The sequence below is a fragment of the Saccostrea echinata genome, unplaced genomic scaffold, assembly GCF_033153115.1.
Source record: "Saccostrea echinata isolate AGI-Se365-2 ecotype Australia unplaced genomic scaffold, CSIRO_AGI_Sech_v1 ptg000057l, whole genome shotgun sequence".
Classification (NCBI taxonomy): Eukaryota; Metazoa; Mollusca; class Bivalvia; order Ostreida; family Ostreidae; genus Saccostrea; species Saccostrea echinata.
The window spans coordinates 6,215,377-6,235,608 of NW_026889806.1; the positions used below are offsets into that span (position 1 = coordinate 6,215,377).

At 34.2% G+C, this 20,232-nt stretch overlaps 1 protein-coding gene and 1 pseudogene across 1 annotated transcript; one reads left to right on the top strand and one right to left on the bottom strand.

The window, feature by feature from the left end:
* Window positions 1-403: 403 nt before the first annotated feature.
* LOC133174260 (uncharacterized) lies at window positions 404-8,576 on the bottom strand. Its single transcript, XM_061309342.1, has 7 exons — window positions 8,510-8,576; window positions 7,489-7,610; window positions 5,366-5,440; window positions 4,567-4,686; window positions 4,237-4,365; window positions 3,955-4,050; window positions 404-486 (listed from the first exon to the last, which is right to left on the bottom strand). Exons 1-7 carry the CDS (start codon window positions 8,520-8,522, stop codon window positions 406-408), a joined length of 636 nt encoding a protein of 211 aa, XP_061165326.1. The 5' UTR covers window positions 8,523-8,576; the 3' UTR covers window positions 404-405.
* Window positions 8,577-9,392: 816 nt separating this feature from the next.
* Window positions 9,393-18,631, top strand: LOC133174086 (uncharacterized; annotated as a pseudogene).
* The last annotated feature ends 1,601 nt before the right edge of the window (window positions 18,632-20,232 follow it).

The following is a 20,232-nucleotide window of genomic DNA, read 5'->3' on the forward strand; positions in this document are numbered from 1 at the left end:
ATATCAAAAAATATCGAAATATAAAACAGATGCGTACACAGGCAAAAGTGGCTCGCATAAATTTTATATGAAATTCGCATGAATTTCGTGTAAATTTTTCGCATGAAAAAGAGACGAAAAACAAATCGCATGAAATTTATGCGAAAACTTTATGTGATTTTGACATAATTTTCATATAAATTTCATATGATTTAAAATTCGCACGATATTCATGCGAAAATTTTTATGCACATTCATTGGATGATTTTCTGAATAATGTCATTTCATTTTACTTGAGATTCTCACTTAAGATAGACAATTATTTTTTTCTAATGGTATTGAATTTATATCCTGTGTTTCTTTTGATTACAATAATTGTATGATCATACAACTGGAACAATCACAACAAACACTGTGGTTTTTTTTTCAATCTTCTTTATTTGAAGCTTCAATTTTTTTGACAATTCTCTGTTCCAATGCAACCCATCGTTCTGGAGACTGTTTCATCTGCAAAATAAAACATAGGTAATCAAAGATTACGAAGCTCACCTCGACGAATGTTATCTACATGTAAGGCAAATTTCACATCATATTTTTTTTCTAGTTAGGGTACATCCCAAGATCAATATCCATGCAAGTTTGATTTAATTATAGATCTGCTCAAAAAACTTTTGACCTGTTTAGTAATCAAGAAAATTTTGGTCAGTTCCAACATCCAAAGCAAATCTGGAAGTTTTCATCCTAAGATGCACCATCTATGCAAGTTTAATCATAACAGGCCATAATATTATATAGCTACTCCAAAAAATTACCCTGGTCACTCATCTGGAAAATGTACGTCAGATTCAGAATCCAAGGCAAGTCTGGAAGTATCCATCCCTAGATACATCATCCATGCTAATTTGGTTAAAATATGGCTAAAATTCACTCATGTGGAAAATCTAGGTCAGATCCGGCATTCGAAGCAGGTTGGTTAGTGTACATCCCTAGATGCATCATCCATGAAAGTTTGGTCAAGGTAGGGCTTATAGTTACTTTGGAATGGACCTGCTCCTAAAACTTTAACCTGGTCACTCATCCGGAAAATCTAGGTCAGATCCAGCATCCGAAGCAAGTGTGATAGTGTCCATCCCTAGATGCATCATCCACGCAAGTTTGGTCCGGGTAGGGCTTATAGTTACTTGGGAATGGACCTGCTCCTAAAACCTTAACCTGGTACACATCTAAAAATCTACATCAGATCCAGCATCCGAAGTAAGTGTGGCCATGTCCATCCCTAGATGCATCATCCATGCAAGTTTGGTCAAGGTAGGGCTTATAGTTACTTTGGAATGGACCTGCTCCTAAAACTTTAACCTGGTCACTCATCCGGAAAATCTAGGTCAGATCCAGCATCCGAAGCAAGTGTGGTAGTGTCCATCCCTAGATGCATCATCCACGCAAGTTTGGTCCGGGTAGGGCTTATAGTTACTTGGGAATGGACCTGCTCCTAAAACCTTAACCTGGTACACATCTAAAAATCTACATCAGATCCAGCATCCGAAGTAAGTGTGGCCATGTCCATCCCTAGATGCATCATCCATGCAAGTTTGGTCAAGGTAGGGCTTATAGTTACTTGGGAATGGACCTGCTCCTAAAACTTTAACTTGGTCACTCATCCGGAAAATCTAGGTCAGATCCAGCATCCGAAGCAAGTGTGGTAGTGTCCATCCCTAGATGCATCATCCATGCAAGTTTGGTCCGGGTAGGGCTTATAGTTACTTGGGAATGGACCTGCTCCTAAAACTTTAACCTGGTACACATCTAAAAATCTACATCAGATCCAGCATCCGAAGTAAGTGTGGCCATGTCCATCCCTAGATGCATCATCCATGCAAGTTTGGTCAAGGTAGGGCTTACAGTTACTTGGGAATGGACCTGCTCCTAAAACTTTAACCTGATCACTCATCTGGAAAATCTACATCAGATCCAGCATCCGAAGCAAGTGTGGTAGTGTCCATCCCTAGATGCATCATCCATGCAAGTTTGGTCCAGGTAGGGCTTATAGTTACTTGGGAATGGACCTGCTCCTAAAACTTTAACCTGGTCACTCATCTGGAAAATCTAGGTCAGATCCAGCATCCGAAGCAAGTGTGGTAGTGTCCATCCCTAGATGCATCATCCATGAAAATTTGGTCCAGGTAGGGCTTATAGTTACTTGGGAATGGACCTGCTCCTAAAACTTTAACCTGGTCACTCATCTGGAAAATCTAGGTCAGATCCAGCATCCGAAGCAAGTGTGGTAGTGTCCATCCCTAGATGCATCATCCATGCAAGTTTGGTCCAGGTAGGGCTTATAGTTACTTGGGAATGGACCTGCTCCTAAAACTTTAACCTGGTCACTCATCTGGAAAATCTACATCAGATCCAGCATCCGAAGCAAGTGTGGTAGTGTCCATCCCTAGATGCATCATCCATGAAAGTTTGGTCAAGGTAGGGCTTATAGTTACTCGGGAATGGACCTGCTCCTAAAACTTTAACCTGGTCACTCATCTGGAAAATCTAGGTCAGATCCAGCATCCGAAGCAAGTGTGGTAGTGTCCATCCCTAGATGCATCATCCATGCAAGTTTGGTCCAGGTAGGGCTTATAGTTACTTGGGAATGGGACTTGCTCCTAAAACTTTAACCTGGGACGCCGACGCTAACGCCGACGCCGACACCGACGCCGACGCCGACACCGGGGGTATAGCATAAGCTCATCTCGACTTCGTCGAGGTGAGCTAAAAATAAAATATAAAATTGCTTACTGCATGAGAATTCTGTATTAATGCTACTTCAATTGCTGTATCATACAACATGTAGTGGTATGTATATTTAAAGTTCCAACACAATTTTGTATATTTACATTTCCAAATATTTTTCCTTGAGATTCTTTGCAAATTAGAAGACCGTTCATTTTCTCATGAACTACGTACCATGGATGAGCATGAATATCTTCATTGTTATGTCATAATACCATATTATAAAAGATGGACAGAAGGACGGAAGATGGACATGACAAACACTATATGCCCCGGCCATATTCATGAAGGGGCATAAAAATGACAGTTAAATGGCGTAATTTGTGGCAACTCATCAGAAAATAATGTAAATATAAGAAATGAATTCAATTTTTGAAAATTCATGAGATATATGAACTACAACGCTTCACACTGGCATATTCATGAGAAAGCGTTAATGCACTTCATGGAATATGCCGGCATGAAGTGTCATAGTTCATGTCCTCATGAATCTTCAAAAATTAAAATCATTTCTTACATAAATGTGGCCATGAACTTGCCAAAATGTTTTCGGTTAAAAAAAATATTCATTGTCTGGTCATACTTATCTTTGCGTGAAATGGATATCCAAAGTTTCTCCAATAGAGAATAATATATGAAAATGTCAATCAGGTCTTCTTATGTTCCTTTTTGTAAGATTTTGACCCCCCCCCCTCTCCCCCAGGGACCACTATTTACAAAAGGATCATTCAATATTTAATAATATGAATGAGTTATCATAGCTTTACCTTTCTTGAAAAGATTTTTAAAAAACTCTTCTCAATATAACATTCCCATGTTAAACTTTGATCCCCCTACACTAGCCCCACCCTACCCTCTGTGCCATGATTTGAATAAATTTGAATCTACACTTTGTCAGGAAGGCTTCATAAAAATTTCACCTTCTCTGGCCTAGTGAATTTTGCTGAGATTTTCTAAATTCCAATTAATTTTTTTTTCACTCTTTCTTAATTATCTCCCCTTGAAAGATTGTAAATTTAATGTACCCCTTTTATCCACATATGCTTTGTGATAAGTTGATTGCACTTGGCAAGGTGCTTCTGAAGGAATCCACAAATGTTTCAAGTTGACAAAAACATGGACAGACTGACAGACAATGTTGACAGGTGATCAGAATAAAATTTAACATTTGGTATGGGTGTGCAGAAACCTTACCATAGCATCAATGTTCTTCCTGAATGCCCTCCAGAAGTCAATGGAGGTTGCACCGGAACTTTTCTTAAACAACTTGTGCCCGTCGGCGAATGCTCTCTGTAAACAAAGTGAAGAAATAAAAACATCAGCAAGCAGAATGCACTGTGAATTTCACAAATTCTATCTGGTCCTGAGAAGAACATATTGGTAAAGTAAAAGAAAAATTGATTTTAGATTATAAATGTACCAAATGATGTCAATTTATTTACTGCTTTTTCTGCATAAAATGAAATGAAATCTTACCAGGGCAAGGGTCACTTTAAAGTTTGTCTTTTCATCAATGGGAGATGGACATACCCAGAAGGCACTGTAGAGGTACCTCTGCAGTGCCTTCAGAGGCATCCCCTCCACATTTTTTTCTGGAGTGACCAGCTGAAATACAGCATATTCATAGGTAAAAATATATATACATATATAATTGATACATGTACTATTTATGAATTGAACCGAATATCAAATATACCGCATATATCACGATAATCTGCATCCCAATTATTTTTCAAAGGATATTATTTTTATTTTTATGAATGCTATATGTATAGTTAAATAAATTGTCATATCTAATTAAGTTACCTTCTGTCTGACTTGGTTCCTCCAGCTGGTGAAGGAATGGGAGGCAAATGAGAAGCATGTGACCAGCATACTCCCATTTACCTCCCAACCACACTGGCTCAATATGGCTGTAATGTTTTGCTGAAAAGGGGATAAAAAAGAATTTTAAAAAAGAATATAAATCTTTGCCCCTAAAATTCAGGTTAAAAAAGAAATGAAATGCAGACATTTTGGAATTTAAACAAGTTGTTAGCTATAAAGAGTAACAACATGTTAGTATATATTACAATCAGTAGAGGAAAATGTATGTTCTTAATTTCAAGATTAAGTTTAGTTTTATGTATTATTTTACAAACACCCAAAAATACAATTTTCATAACCAGGAGATCTATTAATTATGATACTTGGATGTTTCCAACAAAGATCAAATACAAACAAAACTCGATGAGTAACCTTGGTCTGTCATGTAAATTTATAACCTTGATATTAAATTTATGAACGATGACATCTTAGTTCTTTTAAAGAGTTAAAAAAAAATAATGATCTTTAAAAATTTTATATTTGCATCAAATGGACATGTCAAAAGATAACAGATAGAATGATAAGAAATTTTACCCCTGTGATACCTTAATTTGAATAAATGCTGTAGACAGACATTGTGGTTTTTAAGTATCCCTAAAGCTTATCTGCTGGGAGAAGCTGGGGCATAATGAACACTTTTTTCCATTTCATGCTATGGCTAATTGATATACCAGGTACAAGCAAACTTGTTATAACATCATTTAAAGAAATTTGCTGCTTTCAGAAAGAATGAAGATACCTTTAGGTCATCATCTGTATCGCTGATCCAGGGATACATGAAGAATAAGCTCTTCAAAAAAGCTATTAGTGGTTTCTGTAAAAGATTTAAATAAATGTTTAAAGTAAAGAATGAATGTTATATTATCTATCCAAGTTATACATTTACTCTATTACCTGAATTGGGGAAATTTGGCAAAATTATCCAAACAAGTTATAAAATAATCTATAGGACAGCTATCAAATTTGAATTTATTTCTTAAAATCTAATTTTCTACCATTTAATAAAAACAAGGGCACTGCAAAGCAGAGCATCCCCTCGCAAAGAGCACATCTGAATACCATATCATTCTATAAATCAAGGCACCATGCGACATCAATCCCGATGCAAATTACCTTCCGTTTTGCACAAGGACATTTAACTAACACACACACAAACTAACTCACAAATGTGTTACTGTATCTCTTTAACTCCATTGCAAGGGGATAAAGTAAAACAAGAGGCCCATGGGCCACATTGCTCACCTGATCACATTGGCTAGGAAGAAGCAGAAATCAGTTCAGTATTGAACAGGGGGGATGCTTCTATAATAATATGACTAATCATGGCTTTGCTGTTCTTGAGCAAAAGATTTTTTCAAGATGGTTCCTATATATTCTTAAGCAAAACTTTGACCCTCTGTTGTGCCTCAAATCCCTGGGGCTTAGTTGTTCTTGAGAAGAAGATTTCAAAGATATTTCCTATGTAACGTGTATGATCAGGTTCTTACAAGGGATATACAGGTTTTCCTTTTACTTTCAAGTTTGTCTGAGTTAATGACTGGAATGATTATTAAGATAGCTATGTCTGAGGGTATATCACACAGTACTTAAATTTTCTCTTATCTAGAGATGGGGACTGGGTTAAGCACTAACTTGCACTGAGTTTCTCCCATAGGTTCCCATTGATAGATAAGAACCAGGTGTCTCAATCTTCAGATTTACTACATCCATGCGCCAGAACTTAACATCAACTCCCTAGGATACTTGCTACTTGTTTTTATAACTTTTATACTTTTATTTTGCTCTTATCCTTAAGGTTTTCCATCCTCGATATCCTTAAAAGTCCTTCACATACATAATACTCTGATATTAATTTAAAGCATTTTACAGTAGAAAAGGATTTACCAAGGGAAAGTGTCATAAATGTAACCAACTAAGCAGTAATTAATTAACAAAAATTGCATTGAAGTCTATGGGGACAAGTGATTTTTCAAAAATAAAAATTCAAATAATATCAATAAATAATGTGATGGAAAGATGCATTAAAACATTACAAATAGAATGACAATTGAAAATGATTTGCCTTATATACCCTTTGGTTTGACTAGTCTATTCCATGGGTTGTCAGATCATTCCTTCAATGCGTTTTACTTAAATGCTCCTTAACCATTACACCTATACATTCCTATGTATGTAAAACCTTGACCTACTGTTTTGGTCCCGCCCTACCCCCAGGGTTCATGATTCGAACAAACTTGAATCTTCACTACCTGAGGATACTTCTGTATTAATATGACTAACAATGGCCTAGCTGTTCTTGAGAAGATTTTTAAAGACATTTCCTATATATTCCTATGGTAAACTTTGACCTACTGTTTTGGCCCCGCCCTACCCCCAGGGTTCATGATTCGAACAAACTTGAATCTACACTACCTGAGGATACTTCTATTATAACATGACTATTCTGAAGAAGAAGATTTTTAAAGACATTTCCTATATATCCCTCTGTAAAACTTTGACCCTCTCTTATGGCCTGGCCCTGCCCCCAGGGGTTATGATATGAACAAACTAGAATCGAGAGTATGCAATGAAGCTTTCACGTAAGTTTCAGCTTCTCTTACCCAGTGGTTCTTGAGAAGATTTTTAAAAGATGCCACCAAATTTTCACAAATTCTTAATTATTTTTCCTTGAAAGAGGGTGTGGCACTTCCTGTGAACAAACTTTAATCCCCTTCACCCAAGGATGCTTTGTGGCAAGTTTAATTGAAGATGACAGACACCAGACACTCTTCGATCAGAAAAGCTCACTTGAGCCTTTGGCTCAGGTGAGCTAAAATTGTGGTTATTCAAATACAATTACCATTGATATTACAATGAATGTACCTTGACATTTGATCCCTCCACTTGAAAGCTTCCAGGTTTTGTTGCACAGCTCGAACTCTTACCGACTTCCATTAGATTTCTTATCTCTTGTACTTCTTGTCTTAAACTACAGACCTCATCATCTGCAAGAGATTCAAGAAGCTCATTGATTGTACATTCAACTGACTCATTTTAGCCTTAAATTTTCCAAGATTAAATTTTGAAGACCATCTCCCATTTAGAATGTTGTGTCCTCATTATAGCCCCAAGACATTATGAACAAACCTGAAAATATGCAACAAGGGCACACTAATATCAATATGACTGATTTGGCTTTGCTGTTCTGACTAGTAGAAGTGGTTTAAAGCAGATTTTATTGCCTGTACATAACTGTGACGTATAATTATTTCCTTTGTTTTAGCCAAATCCTGTCCATTAAAGCCATGTCTTTGTGTGGGTGGGGGAGTATATCAATGGTTTTAAAAAAATCATCCTTAATAACTTAACAATTTATATTCTCCCAGTCCACCTCCACCATATAAACACTTGCATCATTGCCTGTAAAATCACTAGCTGTTACAGGCCTTCCATTGTCGGAACCCACTGGTTTTTCTCTTTGTTACACTACATTTGACGTTGAATGTAGTACGTGTAACGGAAAGAAAACTCATGGGTTTCGACGATGCAGCCCTTCTTAAGAAGCATGATTTCATTGATAAAAAGTTTGATACTCATAATTAGTTTTAAAAAGTTGACAAGGTAAAAGAAATATTATTACTATTCAAATACGGTAGATGTAAAATATTAAATACCACATGTAAACAAGAACGGTTCTTGTTGTGATATTATGAAATTATGTGGGTTCTTAATTAATCCTCTATTAACATGATTAAAACAATGTATAAAACAAATAAATATATATCTTGCAAAAATAATGACAGGGGTTCTTTTGATAAAAGCTTGAGGTCCTGGAAGGATACTTTTTTTATGATTTTTTCTCTCAATATTTTTTTTTAAATGTTAAATAAAGTTGAATACTGACAGATCATCTTCATGGTTACTGGTCTTTCCAGTGGAGGCAGATTAGGATTGGCAGAATGTGAATCTTGTGAACCCTTCAATTGAATAGTACTTTTACGATTACATTTTTAAAACTAATTACTTGGAACATACATTAATAAAATGGAGTTTAGCACACTGGTTTAAAATTAATAGGAACAGGAGGGAGGGTGTGTGTGCCCCCAAAACATTTTTAATCTTGTCGACATACATGTACGTATATATACTATAGAAAATCAGCTACTTCATGCTCATGCCCCCCCCCCCCCCCCCCCATGATGCTATTATTCTCGTGTCAAGAATTTTTGCTTGGCAAATTGCCCTAATGAAAATATTTGGTTGAACCCCCCCCCCCACCCCAGAAAAAAAGAAAAAATATTTATATATATATTGCATCCTACAGGTAACTTACACGAACAAATCTAGTGATTCTTGGGAATCGCTTGCCATTCTGATGTCAGATGAATCTATAGACAGTCTCAGCTTGTGTATCTACATAAATCAAATAAAATGGCTTGTTACTAAATTAAACAATATTTCCACATAATTAATAATAATAATTTTAAATACATGTGTATTTAAATGAAATAGAATTACACTGCTTACTTTTGTCTTTACGCTCTCTCAGTCTCAGACAGATGATCAATGACGTAAAATATTACGTAGAAACGTCAACATTGGGAACCGACAGGAAGTGTAATCGAGCCATTTTTTTCATGTTTTATATTATTTTGATATTGATAAAAATTGTTTTATTTTCTCCATTTTTAATTTCCTATGATATAAATTAAAGGAAAATTTCACGAAGAACGTATTGTATGAATGACATATTCAAAGTCATTTTTGTTAAGTTTTCCCAATTCCGAATTCCCTTTCGATTTTTTTCGCGCGATATTTCAATCTGACAGACGAGACATCATGAGGAGATAAAATGAAGAGACGTGCAGAGGATCCACTCTTTTGTCAATTATGCAACTTCTCGACAAATTTCAGCAGCCTCTTTCAGAGACACCTGAATACAGAAAAACATCTCCGTAACTGCAGAATCGTTGCATTTGAGACTCGACAGAATTTTACTGACCGTAGCTGCAGTGATGCAAAACCCGACAGTGGCGACACGGAATTTTCCTCAATTCAGCCTACGGTATGTTTCATTTGATAACTTATCTTTGTAAATATTGTCTGCAAAAAATAAAAAGACACGGAGTTTTGTGACAAACAATATATAATTATACAAGTATCCGATATACTTGCATGCAAAAAACATCGAGTGGTGATACGTACCCGGTTTATTTTATCTGTTTATTGTACCGTGGTGTTGATATGTGACATAAAATAGGCTAAATCGTTATCATTTTTCATGCCGACCCTCATATATTAAGCTAAAAATACAGGAACAATGACGCTGCATGTAAATTTTATCAGCAATTAAAATTAAATCATAAATATCTTAAATCTTTCAAATATTTTAACTTGATTTTTAAAACAAATTTTAAACTTTCAGACTAATGCCAACTCGGATAATGTTGAGGTAATGATCAATGATCAGGAGAGCTCCACCTCCTCTAATGATGATGATAGTGATGATGATGATGATGTAGTGACCAATTCTCCAAATGATCAGCCAATTTGGTTTCCATTTTCGTCTAAGCTACAGATGTACTTGTATATATTGGTACACTCAAAAACGCACACAATAGTAAGTGCCAGTGAGAGAGAGGGAGAAAGAGAGAGAGAATTCTTTATGTTAAAACTTATCCATAACTGATTAGAATAATATTTTTTTTAAGAGTGATGAAACAGCCAAATTCATCTGGTTTATTATGAAAGAAAGCGGAATAGAGATGCCATCTTTCTCTTCAGTCAAAAACCTACGAATAAGTGGTGATATGACACCTGAGAGCATGTTGTCTCGTGTAAGTATCATGAATAAAATCACTATATAACAAGACAATGAACAAAAGAGAGAGAGAGGATCTCCCATGGTTTTTGACTGGATATGAATTTCAACCAACAATAATAGTAAAGATAGAAATTTAAAATGTCAACCATAAAACTGTGTCCAGGCCTCTTTAATACACAATGTATATATTTTTATCCCATGTTTACCCCATTATCCCATGGTTATCACTCACTAGATATTTTTGATATCCCACATTTGTGACATCGCAATGGGTTTTGTGTGAGAGCAATGAAGTAAAATAAAGTGGATTCACATATAAAAAACAGTGTAAATCATTCATAATGATTTATAAGACATGGGATATAAAAAGAATCTTCCAAGATTTTTATCCAACTCGTGTGTTTTTATTCCCTGGCCAAGGCTAGGGGATAAAAATCACGCAACTCGGATAAAAATCATATCCAACCACAAGACATGGGAGATCCTATATTACCAACTGAAACTCTACAGTGCTTTTTTTTTGTTAAACATGTTATACATTAGTAGTTTCAACTGTGTACAGTCTGAATAAAATGTTTTGCCATTTTCATCTATTCACTAGCCATCTTTTGATTGAAATGCAATTGATTTAAAATACAGACTGATCATTAATAGATAAGGCCAAATAAAAAAAATATGTGTGGTTCCGGTTACCCGACCGCCCCTATTTTATACCCCCGACCCTAAACTTTTTTTTGGCAATTTTCATATTTTTTTTCGGAATTTTCCCCGATTTCCATCAATAGCTTCGGTTTAAGTTTTAGTTTCAGCAATGACAGCCTCCTTGCAAAACATAGTGCAAGTGTTTAATAGTGTTAAATCCAAAGCAAGCTAGCATGTAGGTGTCCCCTACCAATATTTACTAGTATTTTATCACACCACATCTAAATGCCACTTGCAAAGCAGTGATAAGTATTATTTAGAAACATTTAAAAAATCATTTTGTTTAAAAAAAAAAAAAAATTCCCTACCTACCTACCCTAATTTTCTTGTAGGTGTAACCGGAACCACACGTATCCTTTTATTTGGCCTAATTGATATATAATTTTGACTTTTTAGGAAGAAAGTAGTGATGGTAATCCTTTTTTGATAATCAAGCCAACTGCCTTGCTTAGCATGACTCTATCACATCCCGACACTGCTACAAGCCTGCTTAGGTACAGTGATTTAAGTAAATTTGTACAATAACAAAGCAATTAACATGATTAATACATGTTTATATATACATGCATAATTTCAAAGACATATTTATGTTGAATTGTTAAGATTGTTTAGTCTTTAATTATCTTTGAGTGGATCACGGCGTAAGATCTTGTTTAGGTATGGCAGAGTATCAAGTGATGGCCAGGTTTTGTTGAAAGAACAGTCAGATGGTAGTAAATGGGTTCATGAAATTCGGTCACATTATGCATCAAATGGGAAAAATACTTTCTTCTCAGGTAAGTCATTGATGATTCATATAATATAATAATCTGCTTTTACCTAATGGAATTGAATGAAACTGAAACATATTGAAAATTGCTGAACTTAGAAAGATATATTTCAGATTACTGATCTTAAGTAGATTAATTGATTTCAGCATGACTTAATAAAACAGTAAAATTAGTTGATCTATCACAGGTGACTTTGTTTCTTCATCTAATCATGATTCCCAAGACATTGGCCAGATTTTTACTTTCCTGCAAGACATTCAGGTATTAGAGATATATCATTAGGCCATCATTTAAAATATCTTTGTTTCTCCTAACCCGACCCAAAAATCTCAAGTTGAGTAGGTAGGTAGGCAATTTTTTTTTTTTTTTGACAGCAGCTTTGAAAATACATTCTTAAAATTAAATGGAATGATACCTTTATAGATACATGTAAGTTAAGTAGTAAGTACAGAAGAAAGCGATTTGTAAACAGCTAGAATACCATACAAATGCCGTTAGGACTAACATTTAAGGTAAATTAATTCACGACTATTATTCAATCGAACTTGTGAAATATCTCATACCAGAGTAAATTTGTTGAAATTAAATGCATCAGTATAAAAGATTCTCGGGTACGCAAAGACTGGACATACAAGTATTTTTTGTCATGCCTACTATCAGCTTTCAGTGCTTACACATGCAATGTACTTTTTAAAGGGCTTAATAGGTCATTGTATATTTTATTTTATTAACGAAGTGTTTCAAGAGTGTAGGATTCTTATATGCTAAAGGCATAAGTTTGATACGTCGTCTTTCTTTTAAAACATGAACTAACACTCCGTTACCGAGACATGTTGTGGGCACCATTTTAATTCCAACAAACGCTTGAAAATCACAGAACAAAATCAGTCGTTTTGATAAAAACGGATCTTGGTGGAAGTCTATTTTATAAAAAAAAAAAGTTCATAAACCAAAAAAAAAAAAAAATTGGAATAATCTTATGAAAAAAACTTTCCAGTCGGCGCGTTTTAATTGGGTCAGTCGCGTTAGGGGAAACAAAGGTATTTTTTATTTTGGCCTTAATATATATATATATATATATATATATATATATATATATATATATATATATATATATATATATATATATATACACACACACACATACACACACACAAATGAAATCCCTTCGTATATACATATATTACCAGTACATTAAATTTATACTATAATTGTGCATATGTATAATTACAGAATGATATTATATATGCCAAAGTAAAAATCTTCAGAGCAAATGCTTGTCCAGGACTTGCAGGAAAAAGGTATGTTTATGCAATGTTAAATACATATAATGTCTGTTTGGCTTTTCAGTTCTTCATGCTTCTTAAGCACTGTCTGTAAATGCATGTATGTATATGTATCCACCTCTATAAAAGTTACATCTGCTTGATTAATTTTTATTAGAATCATATTCATTTACATTTCACTTTAGCTTGGTTTACTTGGAAACTTCAGAGATGTGGAATATTTGTCATTTATCACAAGTACAGAAAGTTCATGAATATACTTTCTACAAATCATTCAATGGGGAAGTGATTCGGATAGCAGATGATGTAAGTACATGCATGTACTACTTGACATTAATATTTTTACACAATAATCTACGCTTTGGACTACATTGTAGACCTCATTGTAAATTGAATTGCTGTTAGTTCGATAATGAAATTGTTATTCAGGGACATATAAACTGTGAGTGATAGGGCAAGATCTCCCTCCCTCCTTACCATTTATATCACATACTGTGAGATTCATGACATTTTTAAATTCATATAGGAAAAGAACACTATTGTTTATCAAAATCCACATAAAGTGAGAGGTCTGCCAGTCTACACTGTGCCGCTGAATTTGTTCATGGATGATACTAGTGCGAATAAGTCTAAGAAATGGAAACCCCTCCACTGTGTGCAGTTACAGCTTGCAGGAATTCCAAAAGCAAGGAAACAGAATCCTGACACCATTAAATTTGTCAGTGCTTCCACAGAGGTGCCTATCCTAGAAATGGCCTCTTCTGTCATTGATGACATAAAGAATTCTGAGGGGTAACGTTGTATTAAATTGAAATTGACACATGTGAATGAGAAAGCAAGAAATGAAGAAATGAAACAAAATTATATATATATATATATATATATATACATATATACATACGTATATCCATGTATGATTTAGGTCTTTTTATTTTTCATGCTTTTGTTTTATTTTCATTTTGTTAACTTCTCCAACTGACTTATCTAATAGAATAATTTGTCATGATTCATGCTAAAAAGGTTGCAGTACTTGGGTAAACATTTTCTCTCTCTTTGGTAGTGGCATTTTGACTTTTGATGCACAAAGGAGAGAAAAGGTGACCATCATACCTTGCATAACAGTGTGTGTCTGTGACTTCAACATGTTGGCTGAAGCATCAAATCACATGGGAGCGAACACAAACAAATTTTGTCCCAGGTGTTATGTAAGTTTTTAAAACAATTTTGGGATATAAATGCCCACCAGGAACCCTCAAACACATACATACATGTGTATGTTTTAGTTTTCATTTTGTCCTACATTGTGTATCTTAAACCTTTAGTGGCTTTACTTATTTTAAGGCTGACAAAGATTCTTCTATATGGAAAGGGGATGAAAGACATCCTGCAAAAACCCAGAGAATATTAGGTCATTTGTCTATGAATAACAACAAAGAGATGAGACAGAATCATGGACTCAAACCATATTCAAACCCTCTTTGGAACATTTTGAATCCACATAGGTAATGACTTTATATATATATATTTATATAGTGTACGTCAGTATGTGGTTATAAGGACCCATGTGAAGTCATAATTACCGAAGAAACAGAAAGTGATATCGACCGAGCCTAGTCAAAGGTGTCTAAGGTCAATATCATTTGACATGGGTCCTTATAACCACATATTGACTGTTAATGATCAAGTATAAAAAGTCTTATAAACTGGATGTTTTTATTTTAAGCTTCTAAAGAAATTTATAAACCTGCTGTTTCTAAAATTGGAAATGTTCTTCTGAGAAGCAACAATAGTATTGATGTCTCAATAGTCTTTATAAAGTGGATGTTTCTAAAAACAGATACTGCAGCTGCTATTTGTAAATGTGACGTTCTAATGCGAATGACATAACAATGCCTTATACATGTTATATGAGAAAGTATTGAGTATTAGAAATATGGAATTTAAGACATTTCAAATTGACTGATAAAAAAATAATAAAACTATTGTAGCCTTTTGAATTGGTAAAATCCCTAGATCGATATATAGACCTAAGAGAAAGCACTTTGTGCTTGGTGGATATGGTTTCTCTAAGTCTATATATCTAGGGATTGACCTCATCAAAAAGCTATAGTTGTATAGTAATCATATTAGTTATCCAGGTCCGAAGGGTGTATGGAATACAATCCGGGGTAAATCCCCGTACACCCTTGATTGGACCTGGATAATGAATTTATTTCCTATGTAACCAAATAAATTCTTTGTAAACAAGTCCAATCAAATGTGTTTCAAGCTATCAATAAGATTTTCTACATCCTACAATGCATCATGACATTATGTTATTTGGTTTTTATCATAGAGAAACTGTGCATTGTGACGTCATGTCTTTTACCCCGGCTCAAGTCGGGTGGATGGAAATATACACCCGACATTGTATCCAATCAAAGCTCGTGTTACAAGCTGCATAGGAAATAATGTATTTTATATTTACATGTTCCTTTATTCTTAACATTACTAAATGCCATACATGTATTTGAGATGATGACCGTCTATCTGATATCTAGTTGTCAAAAATTTACTAATGTGACTTGACATATTATATCAATCATGATATTTTCTATGATTATTGACACTTCATTTTCATTGTGATTTGTTTGCTTTTATAAAATTTAAGAGACATCCCTGTTGGAATTCTGCACTGGTTGTTCCTTGGTATTGGAAAGCATTTATTGAAAGCCTGTATACAAGATTTACCAGAAATTAAGCAAGAACAGCTATGCATGTTGATTGAAAGCTGTGACCAGAGTGCCTTCGGAACGAAAGTGTCGAGTGACACCATTAAATACATAGACAGTCGCCAAGGAAAAGATATTAAGACATATGTAAGTGTATTGAAATTAGAGAATAACTATTTCCTTATTTTTTATTTGCGTCCATTAATGCTGATTTAATAGTAGCAAACTGATCGAGTTTTACCAGCGACAAAGTGAAATCAAAACCACTGTAATGTAATCCACTTTTGGAGTAGTTTCAAATACAATTGTACTTCAAAATGACAAACACAGTGATATCTCGAATACCAAGAATTTATTTGACTAAGCAAGTTGGAATTACCTACCATATTTTCTCTACTTATTTTAATCTTGATTCTAGAATCCTCAGATATCTCCTAACTTTTTCTTGGTCCTATCAAGTTCAAAATAGCATGGTTTGACTGTTAATGTTTTTGAAATATGGAATGTGTTTTTCTTTTTCAGCTTCAGATTGCCCCATTTCATTTTGCCATAGTTGGATTGGATAGAAATAAAATAGGCCTTTTATGTCAACTTGCAGAGGTAGTTTTTTTCTTAGTCTCTATATTAAAGTTTCATACTATTGATTGTGCCCACCCAGCATGGCTTGGGAATTCATTTCATAAGAAGTCTTGTTCTCTATAAAATTTCATCTTATATTTCAGATCAGTAAACTTCTTACATGCACAAAAGAATTTAGTGAGACCTCTTTAGAAAGTCTGCAGAACCAAACTGATACATACTTGCAAGGACTCAGGAATCATGTACCACAACTGCAGCAGAAAGTCAAAACACATCTTTCTGTTCATATACATGTAGTAAGTCAAGCTATGGTTATTAATTGTAATTGCACCGTGAATATCTTCTTCATATGCATTAATAAGTAATATTTTGTTTTCATCATTTTTGTTCAATAATGATAAATTACATACACCCCCCCTTCCTCCATCAGACCAGCATTACAAGCACGTCAAATGCTTACAACTCTATTCAAAATTTGTGGTAATTTCAGGTAGATGACATATTTACACATGGCCCCATGGATTGCTATAAGGAAGATGCATTTGAAAAAATGCATGGTCGCATTCGTGACCAACTGTTCAAGCAAAATTTGCATGCCAGGAGCAGAGATACAGCTAGTGCTTTTGCTGAAATGGAGATACTTAACCATGTCATAACAGGTGGCTATTTCCCTAATGGAGAGGAATGGTGAGAACTTACATTAATTTGCATTTGCTTAAAAGTAAACTAAATTTCTCCTATAACTCCTTTTACATTGCACATTATCTACTTGTAAACATTTACACAGAAACTTAATTTCATTATTTAAGTAAAGTAAATGGTCAGCAGGCTACTGAAAAAAGTGTGACAGCTGATCAGGGATGGTCCACTCCAAATGTGTAATGCAACCCTAATTGCACACATTTACAGTAACTTAATTGACTTCCAAGGGATTCATTAACAATGTTTAGACATATATATACAAGCCAGTTGCCTAAGTTCGAAATGTGGACTTACATTAATTTTTAAAAGCTAAAATCATTGAAATATGAAACCATAAAAACAATTAGAGGTGGAAAAATTGTAATATTTAAATACCCTTAAGTAAATCTTAGTAGATGAGACTCGACTCTTTGGTAAGTGGCTGTTGAAAAAGTTGAACTTGATCTGATGCCACAATTCTTGCTTTGAAGATTGCATACAGTTTATTTGATTTATAATTTCATTTTTGCATTATGATTATTCATAGGCTGCAAGCATCAGGGTCTGTTCAAAGTACAGCTGCCTGTAAAGAGGTGAGGCAGTTTTTGGCACTACCTGACGAGTCAACCTCTACCACTATAAAGCTAAGAAAGGCAATGGAGAGGCAAAATGGATCATTGGTGTGGGAGTTCATTGATGACGAAACCGTTCACATGTTGTCATTGATTTTCAATGATATTGATTTCACTGGGGCCAAACGAAGCAAATTTTATTCCATAAAGACCCAATCAGAACAGCTGGTCAACAAAGGAGCCTCCATTTTACACAGAGTAGATGACAATAAGGTAACAAAAAGACAGTGTTGAAAAAAATTAGGTAAAAGTTGAAAATTATGTATTATTCAAAAGATTTTTCCCAGTCAGACATAATCATAATATGATATATTTCTATGTAGGAATTCCTAAAATAATTACAGCTTTTATTCAAATAGTCAACATTTGAATAACAATTCCATTGAATACATCGTTCTCCTTGAAGAGAACTTTATTTATAGTTTCTGGTTGGTTACGAATTTGGCTTTGATATCTTAATTTTCATAAAAAATGTAGGAAGAAGTTGGTTTATTTGATGAGGGATGGCTCATATCAACTGCTGAAGGCATGCATTTTCACCTGGCAAAGATCTTCAGAGTAACACCATTGAACAACTCAAGACTGAATGATATAGCCTTGGAGAGAGTTGCTATTACACAAGATTCTGTAGTGGTTCCTGTTTCAAGGATTTTAAGTATTATTTGTTTGGTGCATGACTGTCTGAGTGAGGGGTGTCGTGTAAAAGATGGTTTGGTGAGTGTGCATGTTGAGCAAGAGATGAAAGATGTGAGAAAGAAATTTTGGAAACATAAGAAAAATGTTGTTTATTTTTTTAAACAGATTCAGTTTTGCCAATCCCAGATGTAAATATTTTGAATAATGTAGTGCAGGTGTGTTCAGTTCATCTGTTGTAAAATGATTATGCCCCCGTAATTGAAGATTCAGGGGTATATAGTTTTTGCCCTGTCCCCATCCATATGTCTGTCTGTTCGCAAAACTTTAACCTTGGTCATAACTTTTGATTGGTTGGAGCTATGGCTTTCATATTTCACATATGTATTTCTTGTGACAAGACCTTCCCTTGTGTACCAACATATTTGACCTCTTGACCTTGGACGACCCACTTTTGCAAAAATTTACCCAACTTTAACCTTGGCCATAAATTTTGAACAGTTGGTGCTAGGGCTTCCATATTTCATATGTATATTTATCATGACAAGACCTTTCCATGGGTGTAAATATTTCTGACCTGGACTTTAGAGTTTGACCTACTTTTTTAAAAACTTTAACCTTGGCCATATCTTTTGAGCGTTAGTACTAGGGCTCTCAAATTTCCTTTTGATGAGACCTTCCTTTGGATACCAACAATTTTTTGACATTGGAGTTTGACCTACATTTGAAAAACTTTAACTTTGCCATAACTTTTCAATAGTTGGTGCTGGGGCTTTTATATTTCGCATTTCTTATGACAAGGACTTGCCCTGCTTACCATTCATTTTGACCTTTTGACATTGACTTTCATTGACCTCCAGATGGTCCCAAGAGTCCCAAGAGTGTAGATATTGGGAAAAGATGTTTTCAGAGTATTAATTTTGTAAAAGAATTATTGGTGAATATTAACACAGGCAGTACATTTGTTTAACAACATTGATATACATGTACAGGTATATATCATAAAACTTTTATTCCTTAAATTTCTATGGATTGCTTGATGTTATTGTCTTATTTTGTATACTTTGTACCTTCTTATTCAATTTACAGTAATGTTTGACAGTAAAATGAACCATATTTGTTCACGCATAATATTGAAGATTTTTTTTTAAACTGTAAAACTTGAAATTTTACATATGTGATTGTGAAAAAACTATACAAATGAAAAGAATATGATGGACATTGAAATAGTATGCTATTTTATAGAAGAATATTTGCTGTATAGAATTTATATCAGATCATGGACACACACACACAGACAAAACACACAGACACAGTTTGGATGAATATGTTTGTATGTATTTTTTGAGTCTTATTTTGTGTTTAAATGAAGCAAATGTCAAATTTCTAAAATATGAAGAAATTGTAGATTTTCTCTGATGTTCAATGTGTAAACTTTATGCCATCACCCTTCAATATTATTGAGAACCTTGAGCAAAGATTTTAACATTGTAGGCTTATCTTATTCTTTTACCTAATTTATGAAGTTTTAACTTAGATTTTTAGCTTTTGGCCTTTAATTTTACATGATGTGATGCAATCTCCAACTTGGGGTTTCTGTTAGAATTGTATTGGGGTTTAACAACAAAGACTATTGTTAGAAGTTTGAACATCATTATAAAGAGTTTGTAAAATTTTAATGAAAAAGAGTTAATGAAAGAAATTGAAGATCTTAAACTTGAATTGTTTTTTACCTTTCATATGAATAATATACAATTTTTATATGAATATCGCATAATTTTCATATGAATTTTACATGAAGACCAAATT